This window comes from Buceros rhinoceros, unplaced genomic scaffold, assembly GCF_000710305.1.
Source record: "Buceros rhinoceros silvestris isolate BGI_N320 unplaced genomic scaffold, ASM71030v1 scaffold9384, whole genome shotgun sequence".
In the NCBI taxonomy this organism is placed as follows: domain Eukaryota; kingdom Metazoa; phylum Chordata; class Aves; order Bucerotiformes; family Bucerotidae; genus Buceros; species Buceros rhinoceros.
In genome coordinates, this window is record NW_010406539.1 from 101,160 (window position 1) to 121,072 (window position 19,913).

The following is a 19,913-nucleotide window of genomic DNA, read 5'->3' on the forward strand; positions in this document are numbered from 1 at the left end:
ACATAGAGATCATGGTGTAGCTGTAATCCAGGTGACCAGCATAACAAGTGGAGAATTATTGCTGCTGGCCGTGGAACTGAAAGATGGTCCTCATTTTTATTTTGCTCACAGAATTAAATACACTTGGCAACTGCGGACATGGCATGAGTCCTACATCGCTGTCACTGCTGTATCACACTTGCTCTGTTGTGAAGACTAAAATGATGGAAAATTTTACTGATTCCTAGTCTGATAGCACTTTGCAGGACAGAGGATTTTTTTAACCCATGTCCTCAAGAGACAGTTGTTCAATGTGTTCATGATGTTACTAAATTATATGCTCTTTCATACGTGTTATTGAGCTGTAAGTTTAACAGCAGAAAAACCTTGATATTTTGATGTAACAAAACCTGGGTTAATTTCTTTTGTTCCTTCATTACATTACAGGTACGGTAAGAATTGAAATGTTCAGGAACATGCAAAATGCAGAAATCATAAGGAAAATGACAGAAGAATTTGATGAGGTATAGTATACAAATAGGTCTTTAAACATCGTGAGCTATATTACAATGTACTTTTGTTTTAAAATTAAAGTGTGATGGGCAAGAAACCAGTAGATAAGCAGTATGAGAGATCACACTGACAAGGAAAGCAGTGATTTAAACCATTGGATGAGGAATAACAAGGCAGCATGAGCTTTAGGAAAGAATAATAATGGAAAACCAAAAATAATAAAATAACTTGAAAAGGTACCTATAGTTGCTTATCTTGAAAAAACAGTGTTGTGGATTGCGAAGGCCCTGGACGCTGAAATACTGGTACTGAAAAGTTGGTGCATTAGCCAGTTTAAGGCATAAATGTACTGCAATGACACAGAAGTATGGAGCAAGCTCGCCTCTGGTGGTTAGCTGCGGTCTGGATCTGTGTAGACCTTCGTATGGCTTTAGGGGTGTCTTTGTCGGTCGGCATCCTGAGCATTAGAGAGGTTATTAAGAGGAGGTAGTAAGAAGAACTGTAGGAAGTTTTTTCATCCCACTGAAACTGGTGGTGGATTCTGAAGCTCACCTCTTGGAACTGCCATCCTACAACAAAGAACTGCTGACTCCGGAGGCAGGCTTGGCATTTGCAGCATTCTGCTGTCTCCTGTGTGCAAATCGATGATTTGTTCATTTGAAATGGCAGTTTAAACCAAATAGTAACTTGACATGAAAATTACCATTTTTGGAGCAGTGTTACATAAAGAAATACTCTTTGAAAAGATTTAAACATTTCGTTTGAAACAAGACTATTACAGTCCAGATTGGATATCTTCTGTCGAAGGAAAAACTGTGCCTCATGGTGAATGCCTTTAGCTTTGAGATTTTTCAAACTAGTTTCTCTGATTTTTTTCGTGTATAAAAACCTTAAACGTTCTGCATGTTCATTTTATATAGTGAGGAGAACAAATGCCGAAACTGAGTTTTCTGTAGGGCAGCGGTGTCTGTTTCTGACCAATTCTAAATGTAACGCCAAGGCTGTGATTCAACAAATTAAGCAGGAAAAATGCAAATGTGAACACGGCTCTTTTCCAGGATTTCATTCTGCAGGATTTCCATCTTGTTCAGGACTTTAAACAACAAAATGCTTAAGTATGTCCTTAACTATGGCCACGTGGATGCTCCTTTTGCTGTACTCAGGGCCTTTGTGTACAGGAGGGGATAGGTACGGTGAATTACATTTAGGTGTGCAGTGATGAATAAAAGGTTTGTATCAATGCATGCTCCTTTCTGTTTGGAGTAGCTGTGCTTTTTAAAACATCACCCAACCAAAGTTAATAAAATGCAGTGAATTTTGACTAGTGTAGAATTGGATATTATCCTAGTCTAGGGCCCCCACTGCACAAAATAGAATGGCCAAGGTACTGCCCTAAAGCCAAAGAAATTGAGTTTGCCCAGGGGAGATTGTCCCACACTTGTCAGAAGGAAGTATTCTCCAAAAACCCTTTTCAGAAACTGTCAAACCTGTTTCTCAAAGGATAAAAAAACCCTCTCTTCCTTATGGACGGTGTGGATGTACATATAAGCAACATATCTCAAAGAATTACAGTTACTAGTGCACAAGCTTTCTTTGTCCATTACCTGAACTTCTCTGAACTGCAGAGTTCTAACATAAAGTTTCTGTTCTACCTTCTGCCTTAACACTTGGATGGATTCATGAAAGAAATTGTGTAGTTTAATATAAAACGTGAAATTGTTAGTCTTAGGCCACAACCCGGTGAATATTTTGAAATCTGGAATAAACTCATACCCTGTTAGCAGGGGGAAATACTTTAGAATTTAGTGCAGTTTTCAGCGGATGTTCATGTATCGGATGATGACAGCACAGTAAGCTTGCCGTTATTATATATGACCTGTTTGTTCATATTGCTAGTCATAATACTTCAGACTGCTCTGTGCCTAAAAGATTGTCATAGTCACAAAAAAATAGAAGCTTTTAAAATAATAGCAGCTTACATTGCTGTTCAGGATAAAACACACACCACCACAAACACAATTTCTCGGTCTGCAGCAGATTGTAAAATCGCAACTGTGATTGGTAGCATTACTACACTTCTTGGCCCTCTGCGTTGTGTCCACCACCTCAAGATTCAGAACAACAGTCTTTGGTTCTGGGAGAGCTGTGCGTGAGCAGACACTATTTGCCAGTGACAGGCCTTTGACTAAAGGCAACTCAAGCTAAATTCAGCTGGTCTGCATGATTCTTCCCAACCTTTCTTGTCTTCCTGAGGAAAGGAGAAGAGAACCCAGAGAGATCTACTTCTTGCCTCCTTTCAGCAGTGCCATTGGCTGTGCTCCCTACAGGCTGACTAGACTGCTTCCTTGAGCCCATCCTGCCACTGGATTTATTTTATTTTACTGTAATTATGTAGTAAGCAATGAAGAAAAGGGAGCCAGGAGGAGACCAGCAGAAGTGGCTGGGTCAGGTGGTCGTACATTATCCCGGTAAAGCACTGTCATTTTCTGCACAGCTGAGGAACAGCCCTCAATCCTTCACTGTAAATACCACTGATGGCATGTCACCTGTGGTATCTTTTCCAGTAGCCCAATGTCTACCCCCTCCATGACATCCTGGGGCAAAGCAGTGGCTGTTGCCACCAGAACATTTCCCTTGCCCTGCTGTCCTCTCATGTCCCTAAATCCAGTGTCAGTCCATGAGAAGGTAATGGTCTGACTGTGTGGGAGTGGAAGAGGAGGAGAGAGTTAGTGAGGCTCCTGTCAAAAGAATTCGGCCAGTCTACCAGCCCAACCTAACTGCGTTGTCATCTTTGGACTTGCCATTTTCATTTCTACAAGCCTGGAGCTAATAGGGAAATAAAAACGAGTGTAGTATTAAGCAGGGTAAGATTTTGCATTATCTATTCTATTAGCACAGTATACTGCCCAGAAAATACCATAATCTCCAGTGAAGGTGTTCGGATTTGCTACTTTCTTTACCTTTTCAAGATCATCACGTTGTTCTGTCAGTGCTGCAGTAATTAGCTGGTCCTGATTTCTCCATTTATGTCAAGGATTGAAGCATTGATTTTCCTGATCTTGAGTGGAGAAACACTAGTGCAGGACTTAAATGATAGAAATAACTTTGTCCATTGCTGATAGAGATTCGGTTTGAGAGAGGGAATTCCCCAGACATCCATCTGCTGCACTGTTTGGGTGCTTGGCGTACGAGTACAAGCATTTTGTAGATGAATTCCCTCATAATTCTTGTGCTAGAGTAAGCAGGTGAACAAAAACTTGTTTTAGTTTGAGTTTTCTAACCATGGGACCACCAAGGATCACTTGTCAGTGTCGCTTGTATCACATTTTATTGTTATTCAAGAAGGATTCAATAAAGTGGCTTTATTGGAAATTTATTCTTCTCATTTCAACCAGATGAGATGTTCTTAGTGCAGTCTTCACGTGTTTTTAGAAAGGACTGTCTAATATGTAACTGTAGATTAAAAATGCATCGTATGAATGTGAGTAGTTACAAACAGCACTAGAGATTCTGAGGATCTTTTCCAAAAATTATGTGTTATCCTCATCAAGGATAAAGCTTTAGCATTTTAATTTCAGTCCTTAATTTAAATAAATATGAAACTCATGTTTACGTGGCAAGACATTGACCCTTGATGAAATTCACTGAGAGGAGCATCAGGCATAAACAGTGCTTTGGCACACACGGCACAGCTAATGATGCTGCTACCTGTTTTAGACTCTGTTCGTCTGGGTTTCTACTACAAAACACTTTGATGTAATTCACAGAAGTTCTGAGGACTCCCAGCTACAGTTGAACGTGCTGCTAGATGTCATTGTCAGGAGCTTTAAAAGCCTCCAAATTGTTTTTTCTTTAAACCAAAGCTCCTATTTCTCTCAGATTGGGCATTCGAAGTTAGAAGTAAAAATCCTGCTCGTTAAGATCACGTCATTCGCATTGTAATGACAGACAGTAAGGTCACTAGGAGTGCCTTACAGCTTTGTCCTTGCTAACATTTGAGCACTTGTCTTCGCAATTTTAATTGTTACTTTAGTGTGATTGGAACGGGTGTGATGTGGTTAAAGCTGATAGGGCTTTTTGCTGCAGGGGAATATTGTTTATGAAGCTTAGGTACAAGGTTATTTGATTACAGCCCCTCTGTGCGTAACGTTGCTGGCTTCACAGGGTTCAGTCTGGGCGATAAGACACGTCCTGAGAGAACTGAAGTGCTTGTTCTTCACAAAAAGACAGAATAAATATGTACAAATGGATTTAACTTTGATTCTACTGACTTCTTGTCTTGGGGGAGAGATTCAGGATGGAGCACTACTGCCTTAATGTTTTGGATGATCTGGAATTGGTTTACAAATCAGGTGACCAGGGAGATTAGATACAATATTTTTCACGGAAGGGGAAAAAAGCATTTTCTAGTTATAGGAGGGGCAGTCTCACTGAAATGTGGTATTGCTTGAAGTGAAAATAGTCAGAGCAGACTTGGAGAGGAGTGAAACTTAAATGAACTGCCTTCTCTAATCTTGCGATAACTTTTGGAAGATGGGGCGCAGGAGACTGCGTGGGGTGAATGAATCTGTAGTAAAATTTCATTACTTCTGTCAGAAGGCAGGTTTCACTACTAGAAAAAGGATAAATTCATAAGATTAAAAAAAGGGCAGTATTGACTCTCTGATAAGATCTCAGTAGTAAACTGAGCAAAGCAAAGTTGGGGGGATGGCCATTCAGTTGATTAGAATATTAACATAGAGTTGAAGGGAGGATGGCGAATGACACAAACCTGAAAATCACACAAGCCTTTCTTTAGATTTTGACTTTAAATACTTTGAAATATTTCTTTCTCATTCTTTCCCCCTACTTCTTAACCCAGGACACAAGGAAAAGAATTTATTTTTGATGCATATTTTGGACTATACAGAGCTAATATTGCAAACCCAGAACAGTTATAATGAAATCTTTGAAAAAGTGTTTTCATGGCAGCAGGCTCTTTTGTTTGTTGAAGAATAATACCATGTTTTTATTCGTTATTCTCTCTTGGCATGAAGGATAGAGATAGTGTTTGGCTTAAAAACTTAGACCATGATGGCAAGAACAACATCAAAATAAATGAAATAGAGAGACTTTTAATACTTATTATTTTCATTTTCTTGTTCTTCAGGACAGTGGTGATTATCCACTTACCATGCCTGGGCCTCAGTGGAAGAAGTTTCGATCCAACTTCTGCGAGTTTATTGGAGTGCTCATTCGACAGTGTCAGTATAGCATCATCTATGATGAATATATGATGGACACAGTGATCTCTCTTCTGACTGGTTTGTCAGATTCCCAGGTCCGGGCTTTCAGGCACACCAGTACATTAGCTGGTAAGTGAGCTAGCGAGGAGAAGAGTGTTTTCAAAGGAGTTCCTGCTCTTTAAGCCACTTTGAGAATTACTGCTGATATTGATCTAGTGGAATTTGACCAGCACTGAGAACTCTGGAAAGCTTGATCAAATCCAAGTATCACAAATGTATGATGTCTGTATAAGTATATGTATATATAACATATATAGTACACATATCATATGTATAACTGCTTAAAATACAGGTTTTTGTTTGGAAAGGAGGATGCTGAGGCATTTAGTCTCAGAGATTCCTGTCATACCCAGGGGCCTCCAGTGAACCCTGTGAATCAAGGGTGTCGTGCTTACATCTCGTATTTTATTATTAGTTGTTCATTTGTCTTCATAATTTTTGCATTTTAGAGTACAAATTTATTCTAAATAATTGTAAAGCAAATGGTATTATCAAAGAATTTCAGTCCACTGAAAACTAAATTCTGTGCCTTTACTCTTCAGAAGTGTTGAGTTGGGGAACACCGGGCTATAGTTGTAGGTATCACTGTCTTCTACCTCTACCTGCACCTTTCAGCATACCTACCTACATCTAAGGAAGGCACTAGATATATCATTAGACAGCAACAGGCCTTTCTAGAATGTGTTTCATCAGACTGAGATGTCTCCCTTCAGATGGTTGAATCGCTCTCTGGAAGTAACTATTTTTCTGCGGTTACAAAGCAGCGCTAGGGTGACTAACTTGGATGTAGGTGCCAAAAGCTGGTTAAGTCAGGTGATATTTTTCTGCTCATCTGATGTGCTGAAATACATCTTAGGGGAAGATTCTCCTCTCTCTACCCTTCATAGATTACGCCAAATATTTAAAGCCTTTTTAGGAGACATTTGTCATCATCTGAATATTTCTACTGCCAGCATTTGTCACTGATTTAGCTAGTCTTTCCCCAATCAGCCAAATTTTGTTCAGATTTCCAAGTGTATACCCAGTGTCCATCAAATTCAATCAGAATTGGTTTAAAATTTCATCCCTTGCTGTGAATCTGAGAGGTATCTTGGAAAAACAGCTCCAGATTTGACTGGAGTTTGATATTGAAATTGAAAACCCAAACCTGCAGCTCTCCGTGACTGAACTCTTTCGGAAGCCTATTCCCTTGCACTCTTCATCTTACTCAGTGACAGGATGGTAAAAACATGAATCATGCAGGCGTACGTTTCCAGGTTTAGAGTTTGTCTCTACATACTCAGTATTCAAAGGTGAATGCTATCTGAGCTGCAGGTAACTATCTCCTGGAAATCTGTGCCTGTTATTTGAACTGAGATGGAAACTCTATTCCTTTGCAGCTGATACTATCTTCAGCTCCAGGTGATTTTGATTTCTCTTTGCTTAGACTGTGGTTGATTGTGTCATAGGAGCAAGATTACGGAGTGAGATATGCACTCTGGTCTCTGTTATTGATTGGCTTCTCCTGGTGTGGGACAGATGTTTGGAAAGTATCAGATGCTTGACTGAAAAGACAGGAAACAGCACCATACAGCAGAGGTGTTACAGAAGACTAGTGCTATGCACCGTCATTTGGAATGGATTATGTAGCTTGAAATTTCAAGCAAGGATAAGCGAATCCTAAAGCCAAGGTTCATCACAACTACCTTTGCTTATTTAAGCCACTGATGGCTTCTTGCATTAGCTATACCCATATCTAGTGCTTGCATTAGGAATAGGAGCTACCAAAGATCTCCAGCATTTTCCGGTGATGATACCTGCCATTTGTTTGTTTGTTTGTTTTAACAAGTTTGAGAGCTTTATTTTGTTTCTGCACATTTCCTTCAAGCTAGTTTTTACACATTTGATTATGTGGCTATCCTGCAGAGCAGAGGTCAGCGTGGTGCCATGGAGCTCAGTCTTGGTAAATCTGCTTTTAGCATTTCCTTTCTTTTTGAAGGAGTGTTTTTGAAGTCTTTACTTCCAATTTTCGTCTGTGCTAGCCAAACTGGAATGCAGAATGATTCACTATAGCAGGAAACTTAAGGCAAGAATTACCAGCTTTGAGCAACAGCAAGATAAGACAGAGTTACCATAAGAGTAACTTTACTTCTCCATTTGCACAGTTGCTTTTCTACCTTGAAGACAATGCTGCATATTTAGCTAGAGAGGGTGTGTTAGTTTGTTAGATTATTTTGCTGTTTTTTCAGTATTATAAAATGTGATATGCCACATAACCACACAGAACATGAGGAGGATGTTGGAAATGTTTTTCTGTTTTGGAAACATACATTAAGACAGAAAAATATACATTAAAAATATTATACGCAGCACAGGTGCAAGTGCTTATACAGGGGTGCACAAATGCAGCGTCAGGTACATAATGAGCAATGTCAGGCTTACTTGCAGAGAAACAGTATCCCTTGTAAATTGAGTAATCCTCCGTAGCTCTTGGTTAAGAGTTACCCTTAGTGTAGAGGCATCTATAATGGTACTTAATGATTCTTAGTAGAGCTCCTAACTCCACAGTAACTGTCATCGTGGTGTACCCTGATCCTGCACATTCGCATGCTTGCTGACTGACCTTCTGCACTCAGAACTTCCATAATTTTCTGGAGAAGATGGCAAAAAACATTGCCTGGATACCTCAGTGTGATGTATATATACTGTCTTTTCTGATCATTAGATCAGCCAAGTGACCTGAGTATTGCTTAGGTGGGAAGAGCCTTTGCAGATGGCTTTGTGTCAGGGTCAAGCGGTTATTTTCTGTGAGTCTGGATCTGCCAAGGCATTATTTTTTAACTCTGACTACGGGTAAAGATTCATATTCTGTCTTCTGCCTTTGCAGCTATGAAGCTTATGACTGCTCTTGTGAATGTTGCCTTAAACCTGAGCATTCATCAGGATAATACACAGAGACAGTACGAAGCTGAGAGAAACAAAATGATTGGCAAAAGAGCTAATGAGAGATTGGAGCTGCTGCTTCAGAAAAGGAAAGAGGCAAGTGAAAAGATACTTTTTTTTTTTTTCCTGGTTCATGTACATTCCCTCCAGCAGAAAGTCCAGGGTGGTTTGTGACTTGAGTACCACAGTGAGAAATGAGATTAGTTCTGCGGTCATGTTTGTGAGGTCTCAAGCATATTACTTGGGCTACATTTTTACATCTTGTAATAACACATTGAGTTGAATTTATGTGCTGTTCTGCACACGCAGGATAATTTCTGTTCTCAGGCAGGAAGAGAATTACTCTCAAATTGTAAGTAGTAACTGTTTCAGTTATGCAAAAAGATTTTGTAAAGAGGATCACATGTAGTCCATTGCTGCACTGCCCATTTCTCCCTTTGATCGCTGCAATTATTGCATAGTGTCTCATTAGTACTTCTTTTTGTAGCTACTTTCAAGAAACACTGGAGTGGGGGCTATAGCACCTGGTCTCAGGGAGAAGAAGCTAGGGAGACATTAAAGTCGCTTTTAGTAAGTACCAGTCTGGCATTAGGTGAGCAAAATCATTAGAAGGTTGCTGTAATCATCCTTAAATAAAGTACTATATCCCAGGAAATTCAGTTTAGAGTTGTACTTGAAAGAAATTTAAAGATGACAAGTAGAAAACAAATACATATATCCCCAAACAGCCATAATCTGTAAAGATGCCTTGTAAAACTCAGAGGATTGATTGAAAAATTGAAGTATATATGACTTAGAATTAAATTTATTATTTTTAATGTATTTCTTTTTAATATATTTCCTCCATCACTGTTTTATTCCATGGCAAATCAAGATACCTGGGTGCTTTACCTGTATGCACCTTGGATTCTTTTAGGTATAACTTTGACTCAAAATTGCTTACCTTCATAGTCTTTGTTGGGGGATAATTACAATTCTATATTTTTATTTTATCCCTACTATCTGTAATACAATTTTATTTGGCTTTTAGAATTCTTAAAGATCATGCATTAAGGTACAAAGCAAGAACAATCTCTCCTACCCAAAGTGCAAGAGAGACATTTTAAATTAAATATTCAATTCTATGTCAGCCTTAAAGGATTTTAAAGAGCAGAATTGCTTTGTCAAAAGCAAAACTCTCTGGAGCAGAGTTTATATTCCAGATTTGTTCATTGTCGCTTTGAATTTCCTGAAAAGGACAAGGTCACTAATTACACTGATTAACTTGGTTTAGTATCTCTGTGTCCGTGGACGTCCTCTATACTCATTCCTTCAGCTGTTCTTTCCGGTGTCTCCGGGAGATGCAGTATATACTTGCTCTGGGGAGACTTTGAAGCAGTGATACCCAGGCTAGCACGGAGCTGTGAAACCCTGAAAGAATAATGAGCATTTGGCAAACCTTAACTTTTGATATGCGTATTCAGTCTCTCTCGTATCACTACTCACTAAAACTAATCAAAATGTTGCGTGGCAGTAAGCCAGAGAGGAGTGATGGTGATGATGTCCTCAGATACACGGTGTTAAGCGTAGAGGAGAGCCCTGTGGAGATTTATGAAGTTTAGATGGCACAATGGCTCTCTGTAAGAATTCCTAATGTAATGGTGTGTGTTTCCATGTTTAAATATGCTGTATTTACAGAGTATGCTGTGCTGGCGCTTCCTTTGTTCATTCTTCTGATGTGGTGCCATCACATAAACCCTCATAGGCACATACACGGGCCTGTGTTTATCGTCATGAAGTTATATAGGGACAGTTCAGATAATCTGAAGAAGAAGAGATGGAACACTGAAGTGTTTCATTCTCATGTCATCTTCTCCATACCTGATGGGAGAGCAGTGCATGAAGGTCTGTTCTCATCGATGAGGTTTTCAACTAAACTGGATGATTTATGTAACGATCTGCCACAGAACAGAAGCAGTTATGGTGTAGTTGCTGGTAGAAGTAATCCGAATCTCGTGTTTGTCATGCATGACGTTTTGAGCTCCTCAAAATGCTTACAGAGTCAAGGAGAGAATGTTTCCCTGATTTTTACTTAGGTTTGGGCAGGAGGATGTTAGAGCACTTCTGCACTGGTAAGAGCAGGAGTCCCCAGTCACAAATGCTCTCTCAAGATGCCTGAAGTTAAGCACTCAAATTCAAGTACATGATGTAGTGTAAAAAGCAATTGAAATTTGGAGAAAATTTATGTTTTTCAAAGAATTGTTAATTCATTACTGAATCTAAGACGCATTAGAGAATTGTATCTTTTAAATGTTAACACAAAAAAGTAAAAGGGACCTCACGTGGACCTACTGAATCTGTGATCCTTCTTCTACATCATCTCTGCCCCACCACCTTGATCCCCATATCAGTTATAAAGCTGATAACGGACCGTGTTTATAGTGAGCTGTGAATTCCCTGTAGAAAAAGCAGAAAAAGAGAGAGGAAGCCATCTATGCTGTCCTCTCTTCTACGCCTCTTAGTCTGGTATGGCGCTGCTCCCCTTAGTGTTCACAGAAACGTCCAAGTACCCCTCTCTTCCGTATCTTCACCTCCTCGTGGCTCACAGTTCAGACTCTCCTACCTCTCCTCTGTGGTGTGTTTTTATATTAACGATTCATACCCAGAGTTCTCTGGGAGCCTCCCCTTTCCTTCCAGGGCCTCGTTAGTTTTTCAGAAGGCCTCCTGAGGCTTCTTGTTCATTCCCATCCTCATTTTACTCCACAGTCCGTGCTAGGTTGTCTCTAGCCCCGTGTTTCTGTGGACGTTTGCCTGCCTGTAGCCCGTGAAGTCAGCCAGCTGAGGAGCAGTTGGAAACTCCCACTTCCTTTAGGGTTATGTATTCTTGAACAAGCCCTTTGGTCTGCACTGAGCTGGTTTACACCCAACTTTTCCCTTTGTGCATAATCCCTTTTACTGAGAAATTAATTTCTTTGGTGGATGTTTGACAGTTTAGTCAAGAACCCTCAATGTCTCGGTTTTCCCCTAGGCAAAATGGAGACAGCACCTCCTTACGTTTTAGGAAAATGGGAGATTTCATTTACTGAGTTTTGCAAGCTACTTTAGTAAGATCTTATCTGGAAGATACTGTAGAAATATTCATAAACATGACTTGAAAAATATAAACCCATAGGTGAAAGTCTTTATGAGCTCATGCAATGCAGGAGATCAAAACAACTGATCATAATTCTGCCTCTGGCTTTAAGATGTTCTATCTGTTAAGTATGTATGTCCATAATTATACAGGTTTTAATGTTTTATGCATATATGCACTCGTAGTAGCAAGGCTCTGTTGTGGTTTTCATGCTGAAAACGTGGAAGGATTTACATTCGCACATGTTGCTTTGACATTAAGAGACACCTTGATGGAAGAACGATGGCTTTGAGAGTGGGAGCGGTTCTGCTCCAAAAGCTGATTGTGTAAAATTGGCATCATTGTGTTTGACAGAGCTGCATTTTGGTGTAATTACATCATACTTACCTAGTTTAGTACAAAACTGACAGTGTGGGAATACTTCAGTGGATTCCAACACGTTCCTTTAGGATGTGTTAACATATTCATTGACACAGATTAAGCCTTCCATAGTACTTAACACTGTGTGCTCATACTACACAGGAAATATTAAGGGGTTTTTTTAAACCACTTATTTATGAACACAGGCTCCTAACCCCTTTCTCCTATGGGTTTGATTTTTGCATGGGTTGGGTTTGGTTTTTCGCGATCTAGCGCCTGGATATCAGGTGTGCTCCAGTGCTCTGTCTCTGGAAAGCTTCCTGGTTCAGAAACTCATGAGCACTGCAGTTAAACTCATACTTAAGACTGGGAATGTCTTTAAGTACTTCCCTTAAACAGGCCATGGAATTTTTCAGAGGGGATTCCTGGTCTGTAACCAGCTTAATTCATGCAGCTGTCGTCCACTCACAGTTCCCTCTCTGAGTACAGGACTGCTGCTACTGAACATATATTGTCTGTGTTTCAATAGGAGAAAAAGTGCTGATGGCCATTTCAAAGGACTAAGCTGAAACAAAATTAATTGGTGTTTGTAGGGAATGTTAACTTTCTTCCATTAAGGCATTGCCTATAGAGACGTTTATGTTTGTATATGCACATGTCATAGGCATGGGCTGGAAAAGTAGAAAGTGGTGAATCTACTAATGCTTTTAATTAAGTGCTCTTCCTTGGTCTTCTAATGTTTCCCAGTAAGGAACTGCAGAATACCAAATTATTGTAAGCAATTATCTTTCATTTATTTTCCTTTTTTTTTTTTGCAGCTACAAGAAAACCAAGATGAAATTGAAAATATGATGAACTCTATTTTTAAGGGTATATTTGTTCATAGATACCGGTAAGAAAATGCATGCTCCAGTATACTGGTAACAAAGTATGATCATAAAATAATGTCAAGGACAATTTCTGTGCTGATTTGTCTTCTGCTGTCATAGTCTAGATGCCACAAAAGCAGTATCAAAACCACTGAAGTTATGGAAGAAAGAACAAGTGTAACCCCTGTTAATTACACAGCGCAGCCCACCCACACAGCTATTTTAATTCAGGAAAAGAGCTTTAAAGAGTTGTGGGAAACACAGAATTTGAATCCATGTGTTTTGAAAATAAAGTTGTCCAAGGTGGGAGCACAGATGTGACACATCTTAAGAATAATCAGGTTAGCGTGGCATATCCTAAGAGGGCAGTTTTGATTGCTGAGTACCCCTTCTCTGCATTTCCATTGGTACGTCTTAGGTGTACACAGCAAATTTCTGATGATTCCACCATGTATGCTTTAGCCACAGCTACAACTTTACGTTAGGCTTTTTCCTCCTGAAATTACATACAGGCAATCAAAAACCTTAATGCCAGTTAACATGTATTTTTTTGTTGTTGTTAATTGTTTTGGACATTTGTAACAAGAACATTAAAAATAATTGCAGTGTTAGCACGTCACCAAAGGTTTTTTCAATAGTTGATGTGGTATGTGTTGTGAATACGGAACCACAGCAGGCTATGTGTGCTCACCTGTGTGTGTGTGTGTGAATGTGTATGTGTGCGTGCTTCTGTTTGGTTTAGAATTGCACAAACTGGTAGATTTGAACTGGCACGTGCTGTTTTGGAGTGTGGTTGATCAGAGAGCAGTAGTCTTTTAAAATAGATTTAGGGTTGTTTTGCATCACAAGGTGCCTCAGAGCATCTGCAGCATCTTGGTGCAAGCAGCTCTTTAAGTGTTCGTAGACTTACCAAAGTAAAAAGATAAAATTCAGGGATTCCGAATTATGCAATTAACCCTTCAGATATAACTTCTGGTTTAAAACTTTATGATTTATGAAATCTCTTAGATAAAATTGGTAGAAAACAAGAAAGGGTGTATGAGACAAAGGGTTGGAAAGTGAAATAGTTCAGTTGGGTAGAGGGATTATTGTCAGTACGGAGTGAAGCATGCAGAAAACCTGGAAGGGGCTTGTGCTAAGAAATATGTGAACGAGCTACTCAGTGGAGTGCAGCATGAATCTTCAGAACCCAAGCTTGATGCTTGACAGGAAATTTATCGTTTATGGTCAGTAAGCCTTGAGCTTCTAGGCGGCAGAAGGATGGGTGTGCAGTCAACAGGTACATTGGGGTATTAGCTCTGTACAGCGCTCACACTGTGGTGTTATGAGAGCTGCTTTTATGGCTTGTAGGTAGTGAATTTGACAAAAAGAAATGCAAAGAGTATTTCTGGTTTTGTCCCTTCAGAATTTAGTGTATTGTATCAAACAAAAGGTCATTTTAAAGTATTTTCCTAGTAGCTCATGCTCTTGTATGGGGGTGGGAAAAGACCGTACTTTTTGATGCTCTGCATGCTATTTCTTTTTTCTTTTCTTTCATTTTAAATACTTGTTTTGTATCCAAGGTATCTTTTCATGCCTCCTGACACCATTAGTAAAGGCCTGATTTTGCTGATACTGCTGTAAAAAAGAAGTAGCCAAATAAATAAACTCTCCTTATCTGTGCCCTGAAAAAAGAAATGCCCAGGCTGATCCTGTTGGACCACTGAGGAATTTGCTGCAATCAGTGAAGTGGTGGTGTGCTCTGAGCAGGGTGGGGGGCACTGCTTCTGTTGCTATTTGGAGAGGGGCAGAAGAAGTAACTGCTTCCAGGTGTGCTCCCAGGAGCCACTGTTGTGAGGAGTTATCTCCAGTTTCCTTAACTTCTGTGAAGCTCCTAAGAGAGTCTGTTATACCCGAAAATGAGTAATCTGTAAACAACAGAGAATATAGATTCAAATTTCTGCAGTTACAGCTGTGAAAGAACATACAGGGGTTAAAAATATCTGTATTAACACCAGCTAATTGAAGAGAAAACCAAGGCCGGGGAGAGAGAAGAAGGGAAAGGATTTCAAACTACTATCTCCTTCCATAACTTTTCCTAGGCATTCCTCCTTTCAGATAGTTCAAATTTATAGTTCAATATAGTTCAATGGTTTATAAACTTGGCATCATTTTATAGTCCTTAGACCATGCACAAGTGGTAATGATTTCAAAAGAAGGTTATTTTAATTATTCCCAGAGAATAAAGCCCTTTCCATAATATGATTCAAACTCTGCCACAGTGATTCATGCTTCGTGCTCTTTATAACTTAACTAGCAAATCCTTGATCTAAATAAAAAAGCCCCCCAAACTTCTTTCATTCAGAATATAGCTGGCTTCCTAGTAAGCTAGTGTTGCATTGAGGTCACATCTTCTCTCGGTAGATTGGCTTCCAGTTTACTGAAAGATTTCAATGCCTACTTCTTACACTTGGAAAAAAAATTTTTTTTTTTCCAAAAAATAACTAAACAGGTTTTTAGGTGTAATGTCAGTCTAGTGTTAACAAAACATTTGGTCAAAAATTGGGATATTCTTAATATACATGTAGGAGATGAATCTGCCTCATTGCATGTTTTCTTGTCTCTTTCCTGAATCACTTTTTCTGACTATTTTTGTGTTGCTTTATGAGGAATTTGTTTGTCCATTGATTATTTTTTTTTAATCATTTCTAAAACTGAGAGCATCAAAGGGGAGACGTAAGAGTCAATTTAGAGTCATGTTGCTGACTGTGGTAAGCAGGACTGCAGGGCCGTGAGGGTAATCAGACTCTGGAACAGGTTGTCCAGAGAGGCTGTAGAATATCAGTCGTTGGAAATACTGGAAAACGGATTGTACAAGGCTTGTGGAGGGGGTTGGATATGGTGATGTTCTGAGGTCCTAATCTCAAAATAACCCCCTTGCGTCTGGATGAGCAATACCTTTGGTATGTATTAATGAGATATGATATACTGGTAGGTCAGGGATCTTAATAGTAACCTTTTTTTTTCTGTCTGAAGTTATGCTGAAAATTGCTTGCATGGTACATGTATATTAAAAAAAGAGGGGAGGCCTGTTTCTTCATTTCAGTGGTATCTGCATAGCAGAGATTACTTTGAATCTGAGATTGTTGCCACGTAGCTTCTGAGATGTAACGGGTATTTATAAAATGTTTGTCACTCTCTACCATTATCTGAGATGTCGAAATTTTGGCTTTGCTACTTCCCTGCTTTTGACTTAGCAATGTCAGTGCCCAGACACTCTTGTCTTTCAGAGGGTAAGATTCAGAGACCTCTTAAGAGAGTCCTGCTTCATAATATCATTTTGTTTTGAATGCTCAAAGAGCTATTCCTCCTCCAGACGTGAATGTCCAGCAAAACAGAACTATTACAGTTCTAACTTCAGACCTGAATGGGAATCCTCAGACTGATGGACATGATGGTTTTGTGAATTTACACAATGCAGTGAGCCTGCCCTGAGATATTATTTTGGCAGTACTGATAATTGAGGTAAAACTTGCCAAATGTAGATGCTGTTTTAATGGAGAGGATGCTTCTGTCTCCTTCCAAGGTGCTCCTTTCCCTCCTACTGAGTAAATAGGATGGTGGTGATAAGTTACATGTGAATTCCACTCTGGGGAACAAGAGTGTTGCATGACAAAAAGGGTGAGGGGATATTAGATGGAAGTCTGGTGAGGAAGCAGGTAAGAGACTGAGAATAGCAAAAACCAGTCAGTACTGGAAATGCAAATCCAAACAAAACCATAGAAGAATCTTTTCCCCTGCCCCCCTAAATGTGTTACCCTAAGGAGGTGAAACATGTACCTTAGGGGACAAGAAAATGTATTTCATTTTTATGTATGTTGAAAAAACAGAAATTACCAAGACTGTTTGTCACGAATAGGCATTAAAAAAAGAGAAAGGCATAAAATTGCATCTTTGTACTTAAATGAGTTAGACCTTAATATTAATGTTTAAAACCCACACTGCTCCCTACTTCGTAGAAGCAAAGATGTTAGTATGGTAAGTCATTGAGAGACACTGGTTTTAGAAATACATAGAGCTACATCTTGAAATTCAAGTCATGCCTTCAAACAATACAATTCCTTAGTCTGTCAAGAACGTTGGTTAATCAGCTTGGCAACACATTATTGAAATACCTGTCTAAGTAGAACTCTGTAGAATTGCTCAGAGATGGGAGTGCTGCTCACCAGCCCCTCCCATGAGTGGCTGACGCAGTGAGCATTCACCAGAATTTTTGGAAGTGAGCTCTGTATGCCTTATTTTCTTACCCTTCTTCCTTTATGGGGTCCTAATTCAGCTCCAGAGATGAGAGTCATAGGCAGAAGTAGGAAAGACATTTTGTCGGGTTCTCCTTATAACTACATCTTTAGAATGTTTAGAAACTGTCAAGCAGCCCAAGAGACAGACATAGTCTGATCCAGCTGGCAATGGTACAGTGTTGTAGAGCTGTACCATTTCATGTCCCTTCACTGGGTATTTGAGATTCCATCGCAAAGAATGCCAAAAGCAGGTGAGTGGCTCTCATTTCTGTCTTTGTGAGAAAGCTTTCTCATAGACGAAGTCTTATCCCAATCCGTTGACTGTTCTGTTCCTATCTGATTTGCATGTTGATTAATACCATGTTCTCCTGAGGGTTATCTGTAGTTCTTCTGTCTTAAGAGCAGAATATGAGAAGCAGCAACTCTGATGGTTATATTAGCCAAGCAAACATGCAGTAAGAGTGCGGTCAGGTTTCCTCTAAGGAGCTTTCAAGAAGCCTTAAAGCAGTTACTGCTCTGCTGGTCGTCTTCATCTCTTGCCTCTTGGATGTTCTCCCTTAACACTGGTAACACTTTAAGGATTAAGTGTCCATTTCAGTGCAGGTCAGCCAGGTTAGCTTAAATTGCTTTTGGGTTTGGTCTTGATTAGCTTAAAGAAGTTTGTCATCAGACTAAGAGAACCCAGCAGTTGCAACTGGCAACCACTCCAGCAAGACCCTGAGAAGCATACTGGTCTCCACCTGTCATATCCGTTATCCATTATAGACTCCATTTCAGGGTCCTAAATATTTTTGGCCTGAATCAAATACTTGAATGTAATTTAGCACGAAATATATGCTGAAGGGGCACTTTTGATGATTGTTTCAGAGAAACAATCAGTAGTAAAACCTGTTTCCCAACACTGTTTACTGTGGTTTGTCCTAAGTTTTATGGGCCTGCTTTGTCAACCCAGAATTTTCAAAGGAACCAGTGAATTTCTTACCTGATCCCCTTTTGTCAGATCCCTTTATGAAGCTGCATCGGGTGGGGGGGCCCTCTGCACTAAGAGTAGGAGTATGGGTGTGAATTTTGCTGTAAACAGCCAAGTGTTCCCATTCACTGCACAGACATTACTTTGCAGTTTGCGCTGAAGAGAAAAGTAAATATTTTATGTCTAATATTTGTAGATCCCGCAGTAGTTTTGGTTTCTGTGCTGGACTGGATTCTGTTCCTTTCTAGAAGCGGAAGTAATACAAAGTATTACCAGAAGTAATACCAACTTACATCACTGATTTATAATTATGATAACTAATAGTGCATGAGTTATTCCACAAGTACTTCCAGTGCTGGCATGATTAGTATTTATATGTTCTTGTGTCATCCACAAATACTGTGTATTTTCAAAACGCTAAACAATTCACAGTGACTATGACAAGAAGCTAAAATACATTTAAATGTATAAAAAATTATAAGAAAATAATTGTAGTTTAATAACAAGCAGTTGATCACATGCGTAGCAAAGGTATAAAGGCTTTTTGGCTGTATGGTGCTTGATATGGCATCGTGTGGCATGGAACCTGTGTAGTGATTCCTGCAGGCAGACAAATGATTTTGTTGTCAATACAGTTACCTGGAAGATGGTGGTGGAGTGGGAGATTGGTGTCTCACAAATTCTCCTGCCTCTCGAGCAACTGGAGTCCGTCTGCTAATCTCACATGCCCTGTGTATGATTCGTTCCCATTTTCAATTACACTGAAGATCTGAAATTTTTATTGTACTAAATCTTGTGATCAGTTGAATAGTTTTATGCTTTCTTTCTTTTTTAATTATAAATAGCAGCTTGGAGTGAGTGTTTGTCCATAGTGCCTAGGGATCCCTGAGAAGCTTTTGAATTAAGAATCAGTCTTTCACTGTCTGCCTAGGGAAGCTTGAATCTATTCTTACAGAAAAGATAATTTTTTCCGATTTTTGGCTGACTGTTCTGCATGATTAAATAGCTGTTGACACTTGGGTTCTTTTTGGGATTGCCATTAAATCCTTCCAAAGTGCTTCCCAGTTAGTTAATTTATAAGGTGGTGAAATAGCCTAGTTGGATGTGAGGACTCAGGCCGTCATCCCTTAGTGGAAATGTCTTCATGGCTATTTTGTGTGGCAGCAGATATGGCTCCCTTGTTCTTTTTTTCTTGGTTCATACTTACCAGTCTTTTCAGTTGTTCTTTAAGTGTTGCATTCCAGTTCCTTCCCCCTGTATTTTATTTTGAAAATAGTTTAGAAATAATTCCATATAAGAGAATTGCTAATATACTTCAGGGTGAAGTAATATACAATTAGACATTTATATGTATATATATATATATGTGAATATATTCATAATTCTAATTAAAACACATCTTCATTGTGGCTACATTCACATTCATTCCTACAGTACCTAAAATCCGTTTGAGAAATCCCTGGTATGAACAGCTTATTTAATGCCCTGCTCTGCTTGTGATGTCTACATTGTGGATTGATGGTTACACTGGTTTTGCAGTTATGGAGTCTTGAAGGCATTTGACAGGCCAGTTTTAATGGTTCTGTTTGGAAGTTGATGGAATCAGTGTGTTTCACACTGGCGGAG

The 19,913-nt window shown here is 39.4% G+C and overlaps 1 protein-coding gene across 1 annotated transcript in view; it reads left to right on the forward strand.

Moving 5' to 3' along the window:
- Positions 1-19,913, forward strand: part of STAG1 (stromal antigen 1) — a 149,356-nt gene that overhangs the window by 58,005 nt on the left and 71,438 nt on the right. Inside the window, exons 5-8 of the mRNA XM_010134146.1 lie at positions 427-503; positions 5,642-5,846; positions 8,644-8,795; positions 12,990-13,063. Of these exons, the coding sequence (XP_010132448.1) occupies positions 427-503; positions 5,642-5,846; positions 8,644-8,795; positions 12,990-13,063 (508 nt within the window). The remainder of the gene's footprint in view (positions 1-426; positions 504-5,641; positions 5,847-8,643; positions 8,796-12,989; positions 13,064-19,913) is intronic.